The sequence below is a fragment of the Stegodyphus dumicola genome, chromosome X2 (genome assembly GCF_044657685.1).
Source record: "Stegodyphus dumicola isolate Sdum_Otavi_A_Nest chromosome X2, ASM4465768v1".
Classification (NCBI taxonomy): domain Eukaryota; kingdom Metazoa; phylum Arthropoda; class Arachnida; order Araneae; family Eresidae; genus Stegodyphus; species Stegodyphus dumicola.
The window spans coordinates 44,519,328-44,538,703 of NC_140781.1; the positions used below are offsets into that span (position 1 = coordinate 44,519,328).

The 19,376-nt window shown below is 35.0% G+C and overlaps 1 protein-coding gene across 4 annotated transcripts in view; it reads left to right on the top strand.

Annotated features, from left to right (window-relative positions):
• LOC118180501 (uncharacterized) overlaps positions 1 to 19,376 on the top strand; it is a 524,461-nt gene that overhangs the window by 408,527 nt on the left and 96,558 nt on the right. For all 4 annotated transcript variants that reach the window (XR_015039137.1, XM_035349588.2, XM_085809646.1 and 1 more), the window contains exons 10-12: positions 1,929 to 2,021; positions 2,137 to 2,313; positions 12,952 to 13,002. Coding sequence is in view for 3 of the 4 variants with exons in the window: in XM_035349588.2 (XP_035205479.1) it covers positions 1,929 to 2,021; positions 2,137 to 2,313; positions 12,952 to 13,002 (321 nt within the window). In the remaining variant the exon portion in view is untranslated. The remainder of the gene's footprint in view (positions 1 to 1,928; positions 2,022 to 2,136; positions 2,314 to 12,951; positions 13,003 to 19,376) is intronic.

Genomic DNA, 19,376 nt, shown 5'->3' on the forward strand with positions numbered 1-19,376 from the left:
AAGGAAAATAATAGAAGTTATAAACTTACCAAATTATGTGATTCAAATCTTATTTATTGCAACAACTTAAACTATTATGACACTTTGAATTGCACAAGAGGCCCTTGCTTTTACAACTGCATTTATTTGTGGAACACTTCCTTTTGGAATGGCAGCGTGTACATATACTCCTCTCTTTTCGACCTACACCAGAGCATATCTGTAATTGTTGACATACACCGGTGAGGGTCCGAATGTACAAGAATGTAAAGAAATATTCGATCTTTCACCGACGTATTTGGTGAATTTTGACATTCTCCGTTGAAAGTCGACATTCTCCAATTTCGGTCTTTCACGGTAACATATACATATAAATATATGTGATAACTCGGTGTAGGTGATGTCTTGAGGACTTCAAAGTAGCCTGGCTACATCAGATGTTACAATGGAAAATCGACTAATCAAAAAATGTAATAATTCTGTAGATGACTTCTATAATAAATTTAGGATGCGGGGCAGAGAAGACACCAGTTATTTTTTTATCCATGCCCGAGATAATTATAGATGCTGCTGGCATACATATGGAGTGCGCAGTAGAAGAAGAAACTTGCAGACGATGGCATACATAATAAGACACGTAATTTTATTTCTTGTCACTTAATTCTCACCCTCAACATTTTTGGGTACTTGATGCACCCCGCAATTTTTTATATCTTAGCATATCTGTAAGAAATGGTCGATGCGGAGCGGCAACGATGCTTGTCTAGTACCAAGCAAAGCGAAGCAGAGGAAAAACAGGCTGCGCATTTATAGCAGTGATATTTATAAACTTGATTTCTTTGTTTAAATTCTGATCTGCTATTGGATAAAGCTATCGCAATGCAGGAGGATTACATAAGCAAACATGAAATGGAAAGACGCAGTCCAGAAAAAGTATTATAAGAATTCAAAAAAGGATATTCCCAAATTAAAGCTAGTAATTTTGAGTTTCATATTTTTTTTCTTTATATATATATATATATATATATATAGTGGTACCTCAGTATTCGTAATCCGTTATAATATAACATTATTAAAAATTTGAGGGCTCTAGATACAGTTGCTTTTTCACAATGCGAGAAACATTCATGCAGATTCTTCATTATTTAGTTTCTTTAAATGTAATGCATGACGATAATATTTGGCAACGGTTTGAAAAATGAATCAGCGCAGAAAGTGACATGACTCAAAATGCTGTTTTGAAACTAATAGCTCTTTGTGTCTGACGCCCCTTTGGGCTAATAATAAAAAAAAATCTGAAAGCTTTCAGATTTTATATTGCGCCCAAAGGGACGGTTTTTTTTAACGTTTTGTGTGTTACCTTTATTTATTAAATAGCATGGTCTTCGCACTTAAACCATAGCATATCTTTAGAATTTCCGATACACAGTCTCGCGCGCTGGAGGTAATTCCCCCCCCCGTACAGTGTTGCCATTGCTTGTTTTGAAATCGTTGAATTTGTTAATCAAAAATTCGTTAATGTTTTACAAAATATGAAATAAATAATAAAACAAATTCCAGATTCCAAATTAGGGCTCCCAGATGCCCATATTCGAGTGGAGGACTACGTTATTCAAAATTTGATGTCTCTAGGTACCATTGTGTGAGAACAGTGTGAGAAACGTACATACATTTATGCAGATTCTTCATTATTTAATTTCCTTAAATATAACGCAGTGCTATAATGGCAACAATTTGAAAAGTGAAACGCCGTTTATAGTGAACTAACGCAAAAGGGCAAAACGAATTTAGTAGCACTTCTTGGCAAATTGCCCCTTTGGGCTAAAAAAAATACTTTTAGACGCAAAGTTAAGAATAGTGAAAGTAATGTAAGAGAAAATGAAAACACCATTTTAAAATAAATTTTTGCTCTGAGTATAATATACTGATTGACCATTTTTTTCTTTCAGCATATGTCTAGAGAGCATAAAGGAAAGCTAACATTAGATGCTCTTCTTATCATGCCTGTGCAACGTATTCCACGCTATGAGCTACTCATAAAGGTATGTTGAACATTTTTTCTCTCTTTTTACTGTTTAAAATATAGCTGAGTGTTAGCATCAGATTAAAGGATCCCATTGAACCAGTTATTAGTATGAGAAATTTCTGTGTTCACAGGAGCTTTTGAAGCATACCCACGTTGATCACCCAGATCACCAACTTCTAGTCCTAGCTCAGAAGGAAGTTCATGACTTGGCACTTAAGATAAATCGCATGGAAAGAGAAGCATTCCAGCAAGAGCAGATGCAGCAGAGAGTCCGAGAAATCGAACAACTTATCGATGGCGTGATGGATGTACGTATTATAATAATATATTTTGCATGCTGTCCTCAGAAACATTTCTGAATTAAGAAAGTATTATTAATTTGCATTTACTCGTTTTAATATGCCATCTTGCTAATTTATGGTCAATTCACATTTTAAAAGTTATATTTTGCTAATTTATGGTCAATTCACATTTTAAAAGTTATATTTTGCTAATTTATGGTCAATTCACATTTCAAAAGTTATATTTTATTCAAAATCTGAAAATAGAATATTGCGCTTAGTAATATATGTAAGGAATTTTCCCCTTCCCTACGGCGTGCTGTCATGGTGTAACTGACAATATGCCCGGTTGTAAACCGGAAAATTAGTGATTTGAATCTCGGCGAATTTCGCCCGTCTGTCTACAGTGGCGTCCGACTAAACGTCTGCTACATGATAATTTGTTACCATTTGAATATGGATGACGGGTCTTATTCCCTTTCCCCCCGACCACCTTTAAATAGAGGAGAATGTAAGGAATTTTCGGTTTCCCCACTGTGCGCTTTCATGATGTAAGCATTAACAAGTCTAAATAGCCATCGAAAGATCCGTGCTTTGAATTCGGGAAGGGCGTAGCTAATTTCTCGTGTTCCTTGCTCCGAAAGCTCTACATATTTATGTGGGATAATAAAATGTTAATAAAATAGTGCAGGATTAAACTTAAGTACTAGATATCGTTTGGAAATCGAACTCAGAACCTCTACTCGTAGAAGTAGCCTCTAACGCTGCACTGTTGAAGCTGATAGTTATTTTACTTCCGATAAGTTACATTTAAGCAAACTTTTATTGAGCTTGAATTTTAGCTGATTCTTTCAGAACAATTGCACATACTTTAAAAAGCATAGATACTTTAAAAACTTGCTTAGTAAAATTTTTCTTACAGAGATGTATACAGAATTAGGGATTTTTTGGTCATAAAATTAGCAAAACAATAACCTTATGTTTGGCATAGATTTTAGTCAAGACTCTATCGATCGAGGGCAAACGGGTACGGTACTTTCTTCATCAGGAGCAAAGAAACCTGCAACGTAGGAAAGCCGCGGTCCCAAAGTCAAAATTATGATTAATTTTCCACAATTACGATTATTTTTACTAATGATAGACGGAAATTTAATAATACTTTTGACTTTGGTTCTGCAAAAATTATCCGAAAATCTTCTTCCATTAGTGAATTGGATTTTCTTGAAGCGTTTCACATTCACAAATATTTATCTTGTTTAGTTATAGAGTCTTGACTAACATCTACACCAAACACTAAGTTGTTGCTTTCCTAATTTGAGACTTTGCTTTGCCTCTCTTCTCTCTTGATGTTTTAGGTATTTTATTTTCTTATTATGCTCGGAACGCAATTTTTACAAAATGTTTTGTAGAAACTGAATGCTACATATTCAAAATTAGATACTTACTGAAAGCAGCACATTTATTCTGATTTCTCGCTACAGTGCTTTAACCTAATTTGTGAAGTTAAAAGTAAATTTCTTTTTTTCTGTGTTTAGTGCACAAGATTTAACTAGAAAAAATATTAAATTATTTTCTTCTGAAAGCACAACTTTTTACTTTTTTATAGTACTGTTTTTGTACAGTTCAGTAAACCCAGTTTACTGAACAGTGCAAATGAACTTTGAACAGTGAACTAAAAATGGTACTGAGCCATTTCTGCATTTTTAGCGTAAAACGCTGTTTGTCCGAACGAAAAACTTTTTTTTTTTATAATTCCGGGTAACTCATGGTTAAATTTCTTTTCATTAAAAAAAATGACAGTAACTTGTTCTTGAGCATATCATTTTCGAAATTTTATTATTTTGAAGGCATTTTTCGTAAATTCTAAAATTTCCATTTTTAAAAAAATTTGATTTAAATCACTCAAATGGAATAAAATGCATATGCAATTACAAAGCAACTTTTAATTTTTTTTTTGCAATTATCTTTTTTAAACTACTAGTATTTTAGTCTCATATCTGTTCCATCGATGAAGTTCAAAAACCGTATAACAAAGTTTTAGAGTCATTAGGCTTGCCAAAGCAGGAGACATGAAAATTGTGCAATGCCCTCGCCGGGGTTCAAACTCCCGGTCTCCCGACTGCCAGCCAGACGTGCTTGCAATTATACCACGATGGCATGCGGTAAGGAGAGGGGGGAGAATACCTTACGTTCTCCCTACTTAAATGGCGACTGGAGAGGAGGGGACTCAAACAGTAAATTCTGGAGATGACGAATTGTCGTTCACCCTAATTTAGTTCGGGCGCCATTGTAGCGTAATCAGGTTTGTCGAAGCAGGAGACATGAAAAATGTGCAGTGCCCTCGCCGTGATTCGAAATCCGGACCTCCCAGCTGCCTGCCGGATATGCTTCCAATTACACCACGAAGGTACGCGGTAAGAAAAGAAAAAATGTGAGTTATAATCGCATTTCTTCTCTGAGCATGCTTCTATTATGTAGTAGGTAATTAGAACATCCATCTAGCAATTCACTGGAAGATCCGTAGTTTCAGTCTTGGCAAAGACATAGCTGAGTTCCTATGCTTCTTGCTTCAAAAATGTTAATAGTATCTACAATGACATCCGAACTTTAAAAATGTTATGAACGATAACCAGTGAATGAACCATTCAATGAATCCAGTACCAGTCCCAAGTCACCCCTTAAATGGCAGAATGTAAGGAATTCGTTGCAATCTCGAGTGTTCTTTCTTGCGCTGTAAGTGATAGCATATTCATCTTACAAGTTGGAGCTCCTTGGCTCGAATCTTGGTTGAGTGCCCATTCGACGTATTTTATTTCCCGAACGAAAAAACTTAGTCCTCTACAAGATTATTACAGTTTAAACTTATGAATATTTGCAAAAATAAGTGCGAATTTTGAAGAGTGTAAACTAAAAAAATTAATAAAATTTAGCCATGAATAACCTATTCTCAGTTGCAGAAATCTTTTGGAATATAGCTAACATTAGTAGTACGTCCTCTGAGAATCCTTACAGAGTGGTAAAAATTCACGTGAAATGCCCCACAAAACATTTAAGTAATTCATTATAACCATTGCATTCATTTAACCAATTCATTATAACCATTGGTTCTTTCAATTATTTGGTAATTATAGACTTTTAAAAAATCTTTGCGTACAATATAAATTTTAACTGATGTAATACCGCGAATGATTATTGGCCCTTGATAGTCATCTCTGTTGCAGAGATCTAACAATTCACCACGTGGCACACATTTTATTATGGTAAACACATTTTTTATGACAGTGTTTACGCATTTTATTATGATAAGCTTTATGATATACGATTACCTTCAATCTCGAGAATCCGAGACTCGAGCGTTGATAGACCCGTGTAAATATGGACTGGAAAGCAGGAAAGGGGGACATTCAATCAATAAGTATCGTTGATTAGAATGACAGTGGGGAATAGGTGTATGAAGCTCTCTATTTCTCTTCTCTTGAGTGCCATCCGTTTAAATTAAGTTCAATGGCCTCTACAATATAATCAACAGCATAAGACCGTGGCCAAATTAGTACTCTTTACTAATTAATAAAGACTTCTCACGCGAACGAATGTGCGTGTTTTACCCTGTGCAGTAGACTCACGATTAAACTGGGGTCAACATCCACGGTTAATTCGACATCAGTATCCAAAAACAAGAACACACTACAAAATAGAAAAACCAACGTTTTGTTTACATTATTCGGTGTTTTTCGATAAGAGTCAATGAAAAATAGAAGATTAATACCTGTACCCTTCTAGAGAAATTACGTTATTTTGAAGAAGGAGAATATAAAAAATGAACAATGCCCTCACCGGGACTCGAACCACGAACCTCTTAAATAACGCCGAGTGTGCTGACCACTGCACCACGAAGGCATGCTAAGAAAAGGGGAGAAATACCTTATATACTCCAACTCCAACTTATCTTTATTTATTAAATGACAGGTTCTTTGCACTTAAACCATTAAATTCAGTTCAACAGCAATGTCCCAAAATAATTTTTAAATGAGTATATCTTTAGAATTTCCGATACACAGTTCCGGGCGGTGGAGATAAAAAGGCTTTTTTTCTTCGTAGAGTGTTGCCATTGCTCAGTTTTAAATCGTTGAGTTTGTTAATCAAAAATTCGTTAAAGTTTCACAAAATATGAAATCGTTAATAAAGCAGATTCCAATTTCAAATTTGGGCTTTGAGATGCCCATATTCGCAGTAGGATTACGTCATTCAAAATTGGATGGCTCTAGGTACCGTTGTTTTATCACAATGCGAAAAACATACATACATTTATGCAGATTTTTCATTATTTAATTTCTTCAAATATAATACAGGGCTATAGTATTTGGTGGCAATGATTTGAAAAGTGATACAGCCTTTTGGAGTTTTCAACGCAAAATCGCAAAACGAAAACAATAGTCATTTAGGAACAAAGCCCCTTTGAAGTAATAAAAATTTTTAATGCAAAAATTAAGACTTAGTGGGCTGTGATGCGCTGAAAGGATCATTTCTGTTATTAGATAATAAGCGAAGAATAGTTTTCTTTAGAAATATATATGCACCACAGTGATACTTCCAGCAAAAAAACATACTTTCGTTATGAGTTCATGTTGAGTATTGTAAAACTTTCGTAAACATAAGACATATATCTCGGACGTTAATTTTACTTCAATTAAAAAAGAAGAAGTCGAATGACACACTCTGAAAACATTTTATTGGCACTTGCTTGGAAATAAACAAATTGCTATTAGCGATCAGAACAAGCCATTTACAAGTACTTTAACTGTGGCTAATAAGCGACGTTCGCGCATATATATTTTTGTAGAAAACTTTTTGGCGCATTTTGTTCTAGAACGGGAAAGCAGAATTTTAAAGTCTTCATAACCAATGATATGTCTAAAAAATATAACTATATAATCTCTATGATAGTGCTAAACACCGAAAGTTTTCAAAGGATTTTTATGTATTTAACTGAAAATTCAAAATAGCCCTAAGACTCTATTTTGTGCGGAGGAATCTCCTTAAATCTTTACAGTACATTATGTTTCAATAGGCTGTGATGTCATTCGAAACAAGTATTTGGTACGGTTTGTTTTGTTTTAATTATGGAAAAGCATACTAAAGCTTGAGGGATGCTTTCGTGTAAGATATTCTAAGAAAAGCTGGTTCGAATTCATGTTATACATGAGACAAATCATGAAAGCCTTTATGCAGCCAGCTCGTTCGCCGGGATTTTAACTCGACTCGAACTTCCAATACTCAGCAATTTTCCCCCTCATTTGCTAGTAAACCGAAAGTAGCATTTATTAAAACCGTAACCGAAGACTTATAATTAACCGAAATAATAGAATAATCGAGCACTATATCATGCACAGTTTTTACTTTCCCGTATAGCTATAAAAATTGATTTCATCGTAAAGAATTAAAATGCAAGTATAATAAGGAAGTGACGATAACCTTAATAAGCTTTCACAAGGTCTACATTGTTGACTCTTATTTGACAATGTAGAATTTGCTTCTTCGCGAATGAAAATTACCATTTATTGGAAAAGGTGTTATGAAATGCTGTAATTCTCTGAAGTTTGTAGAAATTTCTAATAACATTGGTTTCCCAATCTGTTTCGGTAAGCAACTGAAACGTTTATAATTCTCATTTTCGCTTGCTCTGTTGACCTTTAATATTCAGCAAACTTCTTCCTTAATTTCTTATTATTTACAATTTAATAATTACAATTCCTTAATTAAAATTAATTTACAAATTAATTACAATTAATTAACAAATTATACTAATTTGCAATTCCTTAATTTGTTGTTATTTAAAATTTATTTTTATTAAAAGCATTAGTTGATTTCGATAGATGAGGATAAAAACTAAAACTATCCATCGAACTGCAATGAGCCTCTTTTTATTGTAAGAAATGCCATATTTAGATTAAGGTTTGGTTATTAAAGTTAGAATTGGCTTGCATGTATCTATTTTGTTCATCTATGTGCTTCTATGTTTGTCACAACACCAGTGAGTTCCACGAACTGCTTAACTACAAATGGCAATCGCTATGGCTATGTGTTTCTGGATCGAAATTCTTGTTCAGCCCGTCAGTCCTAAAAGCAGCCTCGAATTGTTGACGAGCGAGATTATGACGATCAATAAATGGGTAGTACTTCAAGATGAACAGCGAAAGCCTCATTATATCAGAGCTGAATTGTTTGAAGACTCCCTTGACGCCTTCTATTAAGATATCAGCTATGTGTACATGTAAACTCGGGGAAAGCTAATCTGAAAGCATAAGTAATGGTTTAAGCGGTGTATGTCAAGTGATATATTCCATTAGGTATTTTAGCAGAACAGCTTTAGTTGCAAGAAATCGTTTACGGAAGTATTTACACATGTAATAATGAATAAACTGTTCATTGAAATTTATGTTTATTCAGTTTTAATTCATTGGTTCATACATAAAACGTTTGCACATTTTAAAAACAATTTCGAGGCCGTTTAATTAATATTTAAAAATGTAAAGATTATTTTTATAAATTGTCTGACAGCGTTTTTCTGGTCTATAAATCTGTATCGGGATTTCCATGATAGACAGGCTTTCTAAAATTCCCAGGAGTATTCTTTCCTCTTCCACTACTTTCCAGAGTCTATATATCATAATGAGTTTTCCCTTAGAAAGAGCTGTTTTCAAGAGACCAGACGTCTAACAGTCCATAAGGGAAACGTCAGCGGACTTCGCAGGAATACGTAGAAATCGTATTTATGCAATACCTGTATCAGTCTTCATTTTCCAAGGAATGCAGTGGTATTTTTCGAAGTATGACTTCTTGCTTTGTCTTCATGGAGTTTCATTCTTTGAAAATCATTTGAACAAAAAAATAAAATTTCTTCTGCAAACATTGGACGTAAAACGTTCTCTTGATAGTACGTTAAGTTGATTTTAACATTTTTTTCCACTCTTTCTATTTTTTATTTTCCACTGTAAGAGATTCCTGCCGATAAGTATAAACCCCTTACTGAAACTTTATTTGCGTTGATGGAACCAGGTTTGTACATATTTTATCTTCGTTTTCGATAATAAATGGACCTTTTTTGTTGTAGTCATTTAGGTAAACCCGTGCCTCTTCAAGAGTCACAGTGTATTTCTATTTTTCTCCTGCTAAATAGTTTTCGTACAGGGTTCTACGTTGTAAATTGTTCTGTGTTGAACCGCATGCCCCGGCAAATTTGGTGAATATTATGTTTTTTAGCTTTTTTAAGTTGTAAATCTTGGTTTATTAGTTTATTTATTGCCGATGCAGATGTTTTTTAATTAATTTCTGCGTCGGCAGATTTTCTCCTGTTACTAACTTTAGAAACATTAGAAACAATGCGTACTTTCTCGGGTATTAGCTTGAAGAATCTCTTTCCATGTAGAAGTAATAGTTACTTATTTTGCACTTAGAAATTTTCATACCATGCATGCATTTCACAACGTTTTTGAATTCTAGAATGAGAATATTTCTGTTCAGAAAGCACAAAAACTTATTCTTCTATCCAAAGTTTGTTTACATGCGAAATTTTGAAAGAAGGTTAAATTTAAAAATGGCAGAAGGTATTTCTTATTTCGAATAATAAGGTGTTGCCAGAAATTTTTATTCCAAAATAATCGCTTTCTTTTGCTTGTTTATCTAAGTCGTTCTAAAAATATGTAAACACCCACTGTATTTTGATGCCCAGAACTCACCATTAAATGTTATATTAATTGATTCATATGGCCTCTAATTCGTTAACTACTACAGTTTTTATATAATTCTTCCAAAACTGAAGCAAAAAGTAAACACTGTATACATGTATGCAGAATGGCATATGAACTGCCCCCCCGGTGCTTGTTAAAACTTTCATCCAAGATTTATGAGATTCCTGTTTTGTATGTTTTTGAAAAGCTCGACGAATATCATCCAAACAAAAGGAAATTAAACATCGATACAAACATATATATATATATATATATATATATATATATATACAGGGTTATCCAAATTAAACTTTCCCAATTCAGAGGCCTGTGCAGAGTGTTGTATGGGTCATAATGTGATGAAATTTTAAAAACAGACACTTCAGATCATGCGCTCGAGATTTATTACACAAAAAAGTAGTACAAGAAGTTTCCGATAGGTGGCACTGTAACACTAGTAATGTGCATATTGCAACAACGTGATTTGCAGAAATAAAGCTTCTGCGCAACTTATCCAAATGACGAGCCCTACAAAAAGTGGAAGACAGGCCTTGCGCAGGCAGTTGTTTCCAGCTCGCTGATGCACAATGGCGACTTTGAAAGACAAAGCTCTGTTAGTGAAACTTTTCTACCAGAATGACGAGAACTCTGCTGCGATAAGAGCATTCCGTCGGCTGAAGATCTTACGCCGAGGACCAATGACACCATGCGCTCTACGAGACATGATGAATAAGTTCGAAAGAACGGGACAGCTGGGAATTTTACCAGGTAGAGGACGACAGGTTGTGGAATCTGGGGTTGTGGAATCGACAGGTTGTGGAAGTCGTTGCTTTGGCGGTCGTGGACCCCAGTAGCCAATCGCCACATGGTGTTGTCAGTGTGCCAACTGTTTCTCGTGCTATTGATATGCCCTATACGACCTTCTGGCGTGTGATGCGTAGAATCCTCGGTTATTTTCCTTACAAAATCCATAGTCGTCATCAGCTGTCCGACGGGGATCCTGTAGTTCGGGAAACATTTGCGTTACAGTTCCTTTCCAGAATGGAAGTCGATGCTGCTTGGCCGTGGAACATCCTTTGGACGGATGAGGCTCATTTTCATCTGAATGGTCAAGTGAATACGCATAACTGCCGCATTAGGCAAGTGAAAACCCGCGCGCTATCCATCAAGTGCCCTTGAACCCTCCAAAGGTTACTGTATGGTGCGGTTTCACTGCAACATTCGTCATTGGGCCTTATTTTTTTGAAGAGGTGACACCAACAGGGTTCAAAACCTGCTCTGTCACAGGAAAAGGTATCAGGACATGTTGACAACGTTTGTGATCCCTGAACTGCAACAAGTGGCCGCCTCCAGGACACGATATTTATGCAGGATGGTGCATACACCTCCCCATATTCTTCGTGGCGTTCAACAGGTGTTACGGGCAACTTTTACCGATGCACGTGTGATCAGCCGCTGTTTCCCTACAGCTTGGCCTCCCCGCTCGCCTGATCTCACGCCATGCGACTTTTGGTTATGGGGATTCTTAAAGGATCGGGTCTACCGAGAACACCCCAGCAACCTTGGCATATCTGAAAGACGCAATTATTCGACATGTCCGTGGAATTAATGTGTACTTACTGCGTTCCGCTGGGGAACACACTGCTTTGCGAATGGAAAGAGTTGTAGAGAACCACGGCACACATATGGAACATCTGTAGAATGTCTTGTTGATCTGCAGCGCCACCTATCGGCAACTTCTTGTACTTTTTTTTTTTTTTTTTTTTTAAATAAATCTCGAGCGCATGATCTGAAGTGTCTGTTTTTAAAATTTCATCACGTTATGACCCATACAACACTCTGCACAGCCCTCTGAGTTGGGGAAGTTTAATTTGGATAACCCTGTATATGATGATGCATCCGTTTCTGAAGCAATGTTTAATGGTGGATATTTAATAAAAACTGTCACTCATTTCGTAGTGGAAGGATTTTGAGTGAGGTGCATATGCCCCGAAAGATATAGATATTGGCAAAGGCATCCATCTATTTAGGCCGATAGCTCTTGTGCACTTTGCTTTACTCATATAATCTATGTCATCATTGAAAAAGTAAAACAAATCAACCCTGTCCTTACCGAAAATCGAACCCAAGACCTTACACTTGCATCACAGACACATGGCATGAATTTTTTAATCTTGTAAACCTCTCTTCCACAACTGAAGGGTGACTGGTTGAAGGCTGTGAGACCCAGCCAGCTAAATTAAAGTGATAGCGAAATGTTTTCCACCGCATATAAGTTCCGATATATATGGAAACAGAAATCTTTTAGAATAGGAATTTAGGAAAATAAATCGTGCTCTCGCTGTTTAAAGCGAATCTTCCCACTACTGTATCTAGATGGGTTGACGACTACGTCACAAGACCACATGGAAATAGTATTCAGCAATCAGAGACTCCGAATCATAGCAATTCATGCATTCCAGAAAAAGTCACAAGCGCTCCGTAGTTTCTGTACATGACGTAAGCTGTGACAATACTGAGAACACATAAAAATGGGAAAGAACAGTACTGTAAACTGAAATTTGTGGAGACAATCTTTTTAGACACTTTTTCCCTCATCTAAAAATATCCAGGGCTGAAAGAGTTAATTTAATTACTTTTGAACCAACTGAACGTATTCCCTAGATTAAACTCTTGAAAATAAAAGCAAGTTACAAGCAATACTTTTATGTTAATTGTAATATGGGTTATTCCTCTTTTCTACGTAAATTAAGATAGATATAGATAGTAAGATAAATTAGATATTGCCCTATCAGCCTAATTTCTTGTATATTCCTCTTTCTATTCCTCTTGTGTATTTCTTATGTTTTTAATACTAAAAACATATTTATTTAAACATATTTACAAATTTTTTATGTTTGGATTTGCTTATCTGTATCTGGTTTCTAATGTTTTTCAGCTGGTACAACCAGACAGAGACTTCATTCGACATGATATGGTCTGTATGCCTGTAAGTATGTTTTATTTTTATTCACAGTATCGTATCTTCGCTATTTTTTCCTGCTTTAATTGGCTGTATATATACTTAGCCGCGTTTTAATTATGCAATATTGTTAATAGCTTTACCTTTCTTTCCATGAAAATGACCATTTAGAATTATGAAATATCAAATAAATTTTCTTCACTTATGACTTAGTCAGTTAATTATACGAACTGTATTAACTGTACCCTTAACTTTTTATTTTTTCATACGCATTGCGATACTTTTTTTTTTAAAGCTGGGAAGAAGATTCATTTTTCAATGTCATTGCAGACAAAATTATTCAAAAACGCGTTTTCTGTTGGCGAATTAAATTTCCTGAGGCGTTCATATCCGTAAAATCTTCCGTTTCTGGTTTATGATCCCATGCCTAATCCCTGTTTACCACCAGCATTTCAAGTATTTGTTTCCTAGTTGATTTTCGTTTACTTTTCTGTCTATAGATGGCTTCCAGGACTTCATTTTGTTTCATTTGCCGGAACTTTCTGTAATATTTCTCTGTTATTCTCGCTGTCGTAATTTTCACTTTCGCAGTTAAAGAGGGATGTTCTATTTGTCCTTTGATACTATAGTCCTACCAATTTGCCTGCGCTACGCCGACTCCTATTACTTATTACTTGTTTATATAACATTTCGTTCTTAAGCGTGTTCTTATTACTTATTATTTGTTTCTATAACATTTCGTTCTTAAGCGTGTTCTTATTATTTGTTTGTATAACATTTCGTTCTTAAGGATGTTCTTTTTGTAAAATCACTGCCATTGTAAATTGAATGACAAGAACACCGAAAACAGCAGAGGTTGAAGATTCTGCAGCTAAACAGCAGAGACAGGGAATGCCTGCATAGTCTTAAAAGAGCAGAACATGTCTAAATCAAACTCAGGATTGTGGCTATGGGCTATAATTCCGTCAATATTGTTTCTAGATACGTATAATAGAGTTTCTTAAAGTAATATAGAGAATATTATGAGAGTAGTGTAAATACGTTGGTTATGAGGGACTTCGTAAATACTTTGTACTTATTTCATTTTTATCCCCTGCGCAGGAATTGGTAAAATCTTCATTGTGTTTCAGTTGCAAAGTTAAAATAAAATGTTCCAAGTCTTTACTTGAAAGATTTCCAGAAATACGCGTAATTAGTATTTTTGTGGAGTCATCTATAAATTTAATAGGAAGATTTCTTACTTATGGTTTAATGATATTGATAAAAAGCCAGTTAATGTTTCTGCTACGAAACCATTAATCGCTAAAACAGGTAACTGTACCTACATTCGGTCTAAAAGTCTTGAATTTTGATTGGTTGAAAAGTGATCTGAGTCAGTGAATTCGTTGTCGAATATTTCTCCTAGTTTTGCAAATAAATATTTGGAACGTTTCGAACTTAATATAGTAAAATACAATGATTGTTTTATTAACTCGAATTTCTACTCTGTCGGGACTGTTTTAGACGATGGGTTTTATACAACGTGAAATCCTGCACATTATTTTTATACATTTTATAGTTGGAAGCACATGTCTAGGGTCAAAATTTAAAAATATCAAGCTTGTAGTCATTTTTCCCAAACACTCTGTATATAGATGAATGTTGTAGCTTCTCGAATGTGTATGACGGTAAACGAATATAGATGAATGTGAAGACTAATCACTTCACCAATTCCTTAATTTGTGACTTCGATTTTAGGCATTATTGACGCAAGGAAGGAATTGGATCATTCTTCTAATTCTAAATTATCAAATATTCCAGGGTTCTTATAGACTTTTTGCATTTACCTTTTCTTATACGGGGAAAGCATATATTTCTTCCATGGTGTGTGTGTGATTATGGCAAAGCCTCGAGGGCTATCTGTCTAAGGCGAGGGATGCCTTCGTGGAGGACTTTCTAAGGGACTCTGGCTCGTATACACGTTACACATGGGGAAAACCACGAAAACGCCCATGCAGCCAGCCCGTTCGCGGGATTCGAACCTCGGACCGAACTACCAGTGTTCAGCGACTTTACCGCTCAGGGGCCCCATTTCTTCCATGGATTTTTCATTATATTTTTATGGCTTATTTTGCAGAGAAAGATTGTCGCGTCGCAATGACGATCATAATCACGCATGCGCGACCATGAAAGATTTGTTTAATAGAAGGTGGGACCGATATTAAATTTTCACGAATCCGAATTTTTCAGTCTCTTAGATTTATCTAACTTCGAATCCTTTGAATTCTTCAAAGGGGAATAATAAAAAGAAAAAAATTAACTTAACCCTTTGTTGCATACAAATAATCTAGAGAAGTTAAACGAAAATGTTTGTATTTTTTCTACTTAAAATAACCTTAGTAATAATAAAAAAATTAATTTTATTCAAATTTCGTTTTAAATAATTGCTACAGTTTGTTCACTACAGTGGACAGCATGCATATACGTACATGTATACAAATCTCTTCCCAACGATTTACGGCCATTGCATTTGAAATCATTTCCTGCCTTATTTGCAGTGATCATTACCATCTTCTAAATGGTAAATCTACAACTGACATGTGCATACAGATCCCCCAAAATGCCTTCATTTCGTCGATTGTGATTAAATTCATTTTGCTACGATTTTGTAACCTGTATCTATTGGATTCAAATGTCAAATGTTCTAGAAATTCCTTGCCAAACATAAACATTTCCATTGGTGTTTTGGCTTGATAAGCAGTACATTTGGGTTTTAATTCACTCTTTTCGTAGATCTTTATCTATCCACTCCACAATTTTCTCAAACTGACATTTAAAATAAAGTATCTAAAATTACTAATTATGAATAAAAAATGGCAGTATAAGAAAATGTAAGCAATATTATATAATGTTTACTATGAGAAATTGTACGAACTTGGAAACAGAAGTAGCAGCCATTTTCCAAATAGCAGTGCTTTACTTAGTGATGCTATACAACCATCTACGATCGACAGTTGAAAGTTCTAATAATATAGAAGGAATAAACACAGGAATGGTATCTGTTAAGGCATTTACAGAAGAATAAACAAATTTAGACTTTTGTCTAGTAGAGTGGGCATGATGCAACAAAGGGTTAACATTAAAAGTTGCCTCAAAGACAATATAGTGGTTAGGCGAGCCTGACTGCGATACCGAAGGGCCCGGGTTCGAATTCTGGAGAAGACGTGGATGTAAAATTGTCTGTCCCTTCATAGGAGGTAGCGGTGGCCGCCTAGTAGGTGCCTCCACGATAAAATGGTCAATATTTCTGGCCTTAGCAGTGGCCAATGCCGTTATAGGGAAGCGTCCGCCATTGGGAGATGTTTAAAAGTTTTCAATTAAAATCCGAAATCTGTGTTTAATGAAAAGCAAATTTTAGAGTATAGTTTTTAAAAATATATTTGTTAAGATAGCAAAACTGAAATTTGAGTAAATGGCGTATATAAATAAAGCTTTTGAGGCTTGAGACTAACTTCCTCAATATAATTTGATAAACTTTGTCCCAAGAACATTCAAATTTCAATTAAGAGTTTAAAATTCGGTATCTGTAATTAATTAATTCAGTTGGTAGATACTTACTGAGATGCGCGATGCTGTTTTTGCGAAAGCGCAGGAATATGCGCGAGTGATACTCGTGATCCAGGTGACACTGAAATTTCAAAAATACATGCATTTCTTATTAAAGCTTCTTTAAAGTGTCAATAAAATTAATCTCTCCAATTTTTTAATTAAGACGTTTAACAGAAGGATGCCTTCGTGGGGGACTTTCTAAGAGAAACTGGCTCTTATACACGTTACGCATGGGCCACGAAAACACCCATGCAGCCAGCCCGTTCACGGGAATCTCGAACCGAACTACCAGTGTTCCGCGACGTTACCGCTAGGCCGCTGGTGGGCCTAACATTTTTTAGGCTAGGATTCAGAAGGCTTTTTTCTTCTTATGGGACTGTATAGAATACTTTCCGGAAATCAATCACCCGGAATGGCCGGACCCATCAGTCATTGTCTCATCACCGAAATCGAACCTAGAAGAACCACAAGGATTAAACCGACAGTGCATCCGTATATAGGTAGGTAGGTTACGGAGGACTGGAACGCCTGGTGTCTAACAGAGGTAAACAGGTATGTGTTCCAAGCCCTCCTCTAACTACGGCAAAAGCTTCCTGGAACCACACGAGGCTGCACCAGGAGATTATTGAGGTTGTCAAAGGGAAGTACATGGCCTTACAAGGGCATTAGTAGGATTGTATTACAGATTGAAGAGGCAAGCTGTGGTGTTACAGATAGTAGGTAGTTAAACTAAAAATACTTGGATAATAAGACGTACGCATAAAAAGACATAAAAATGCATAGGCAACAATACACAAAGCACAATGCGTAAAATGCATAAACAGAGAGCACAAAAAACAGGTACATACACATAGTCACTTAAGGCGCATCCGTATATAGAGAGAACGTCACACACATGTAGCCAAGCTTTACGTTGGGTGTCGAACTGACAACCTTTTGATTTCGGGCTTCCATTCAACCTTCGCTAACCATTACATCGTCTACAGGATAGGGTTAAAAAAATCTTGTATGACGAAAGATACATGAACTCGAAAATCCAATTGTCTTAACCCTGATATTTTCTGTATAGAGTGGATAGGTTTGGTTTATCTTTTTTCTTATCTTTATTTCCCATTTTTAACTCGGAATGAGGGAGTAAAAAAGAAATTGGAATGAGTATTCAATGACTACTGCGTACAAGGACTCAAGAACAGTATCAATACAATCCTCACTAGTGTAAACGCATTCTTGAATTTAGCAGGTGTGTATTTTTCTACTGACACTGTTTCAACAGGATACCTATGAAGTTTCCGTTCTCACGAAGTATTAGTTAGTTCTTAACAATTTAGTTTCCTCTTAATTAGGAAGTTACAAAATTTTTTCTTTTTGTAGCATTAAAGGCACAATATAATTTCTTATTTCTGACTTCTTCATTTATTCAGCTGACAAATTAGCAGTAGGTAAAACGGTAGAATGTGAACGTTATTCGCCTCGCTAAGACTCATTATCAAGTATGTCTCTTATTTTCACGGTTAAATATTTCTCACTTCTGATTTCTTTATCTTTGCGTCTTCTTTCACGTAGGATTTTTTTTCTTTTGTTAGCTTCGTAAATATTTGCTTTGATATTCCACATTATTCCGGTTAGTAAAATTTAACTCGCTGTTATCAATATTTTTAGCTCTGCAATGATTATATGTTAAATTTGAATTATTATTCAAACTTATATATGAGGCATCTTTTATCGACATAATCTAACTCTGTAAAGATAATTGTAATTTTTTATGTAATATGTAGTTTATAGCAAAAGAAAAATAATATGTAAATTTAAATAATTTATGAGGTCATTTTCTACTCTAGCCAAAACAGAATAAAAATAGTCTTCATTATTTTTAGATAAATTTCTGAGTTGATACAAAAATTAGCGTATTTTTAATTTTTTTCAAGCACAGTAAGATGATGAAAACCGCACAGTTTTTTTCAGCCTCACATATTATTTTTACGAATTTGCAGTTGGTAATATATATATATATATATATATGTCTAATGATAAATAATTGCTTTATGTGCTTTATCTTGTTTCTAGTTAACTTTATGTAAAAAGTTTTATATCGTTTTTGCTTTCGTAAAACTTTCAGGAAATTATTACTGTGATTTTTATTGATTATAATATTTTCATAAAATAAGCTTTTAATTGATGAAGTAAAAGTGGGAAATAATTTATCATGTAATTTAATGAGAGCGAAGAGATTAAATAATTCTCTTTAAAAAATTCCTTTACAGTTTTATATCATGAATAATTAAACTTTGAAGTGCAATTGATAAATGTATAAAATTAATAGCTTAGATTTTTGATAATATCATTCGATTATTAGGTTTTGTTATTTAGACGTTATTTTAGGTGTATGTAATTATGGCAAAGCACACTAGAGCTATCTGCCTAAGGGGAGGGATGCCTTCGTGGAGGACTTTCTAAGGGAAACTGGCTCGTATACACGTTACACATGGGGAAAACCAGGAAAACGCCCATGCAGCCAGCCCGTTCGCGGGATTTGAACCTCGGACCGAACTACCAGTGTTCAGGGACTTTACCGCTCGGCCGCTGGTGGGCCTTAGACGTTATTTTACACTTTTATCATTCGTGATATGAAACTGCAGATGAATTTTTTAAAGAAAACCATTTAATGTCTTGCTCCTATTAAACTATATGATAAATTATATTTCTACTTTCTAGTTTATTAATAATTTTGTGACTTTTAAATAAAAGAATTTTTTTTAATTTTCATTTCATTTGTCTCCATCACGCGCCGCCAATCAAATTATTTAATTCAAAAT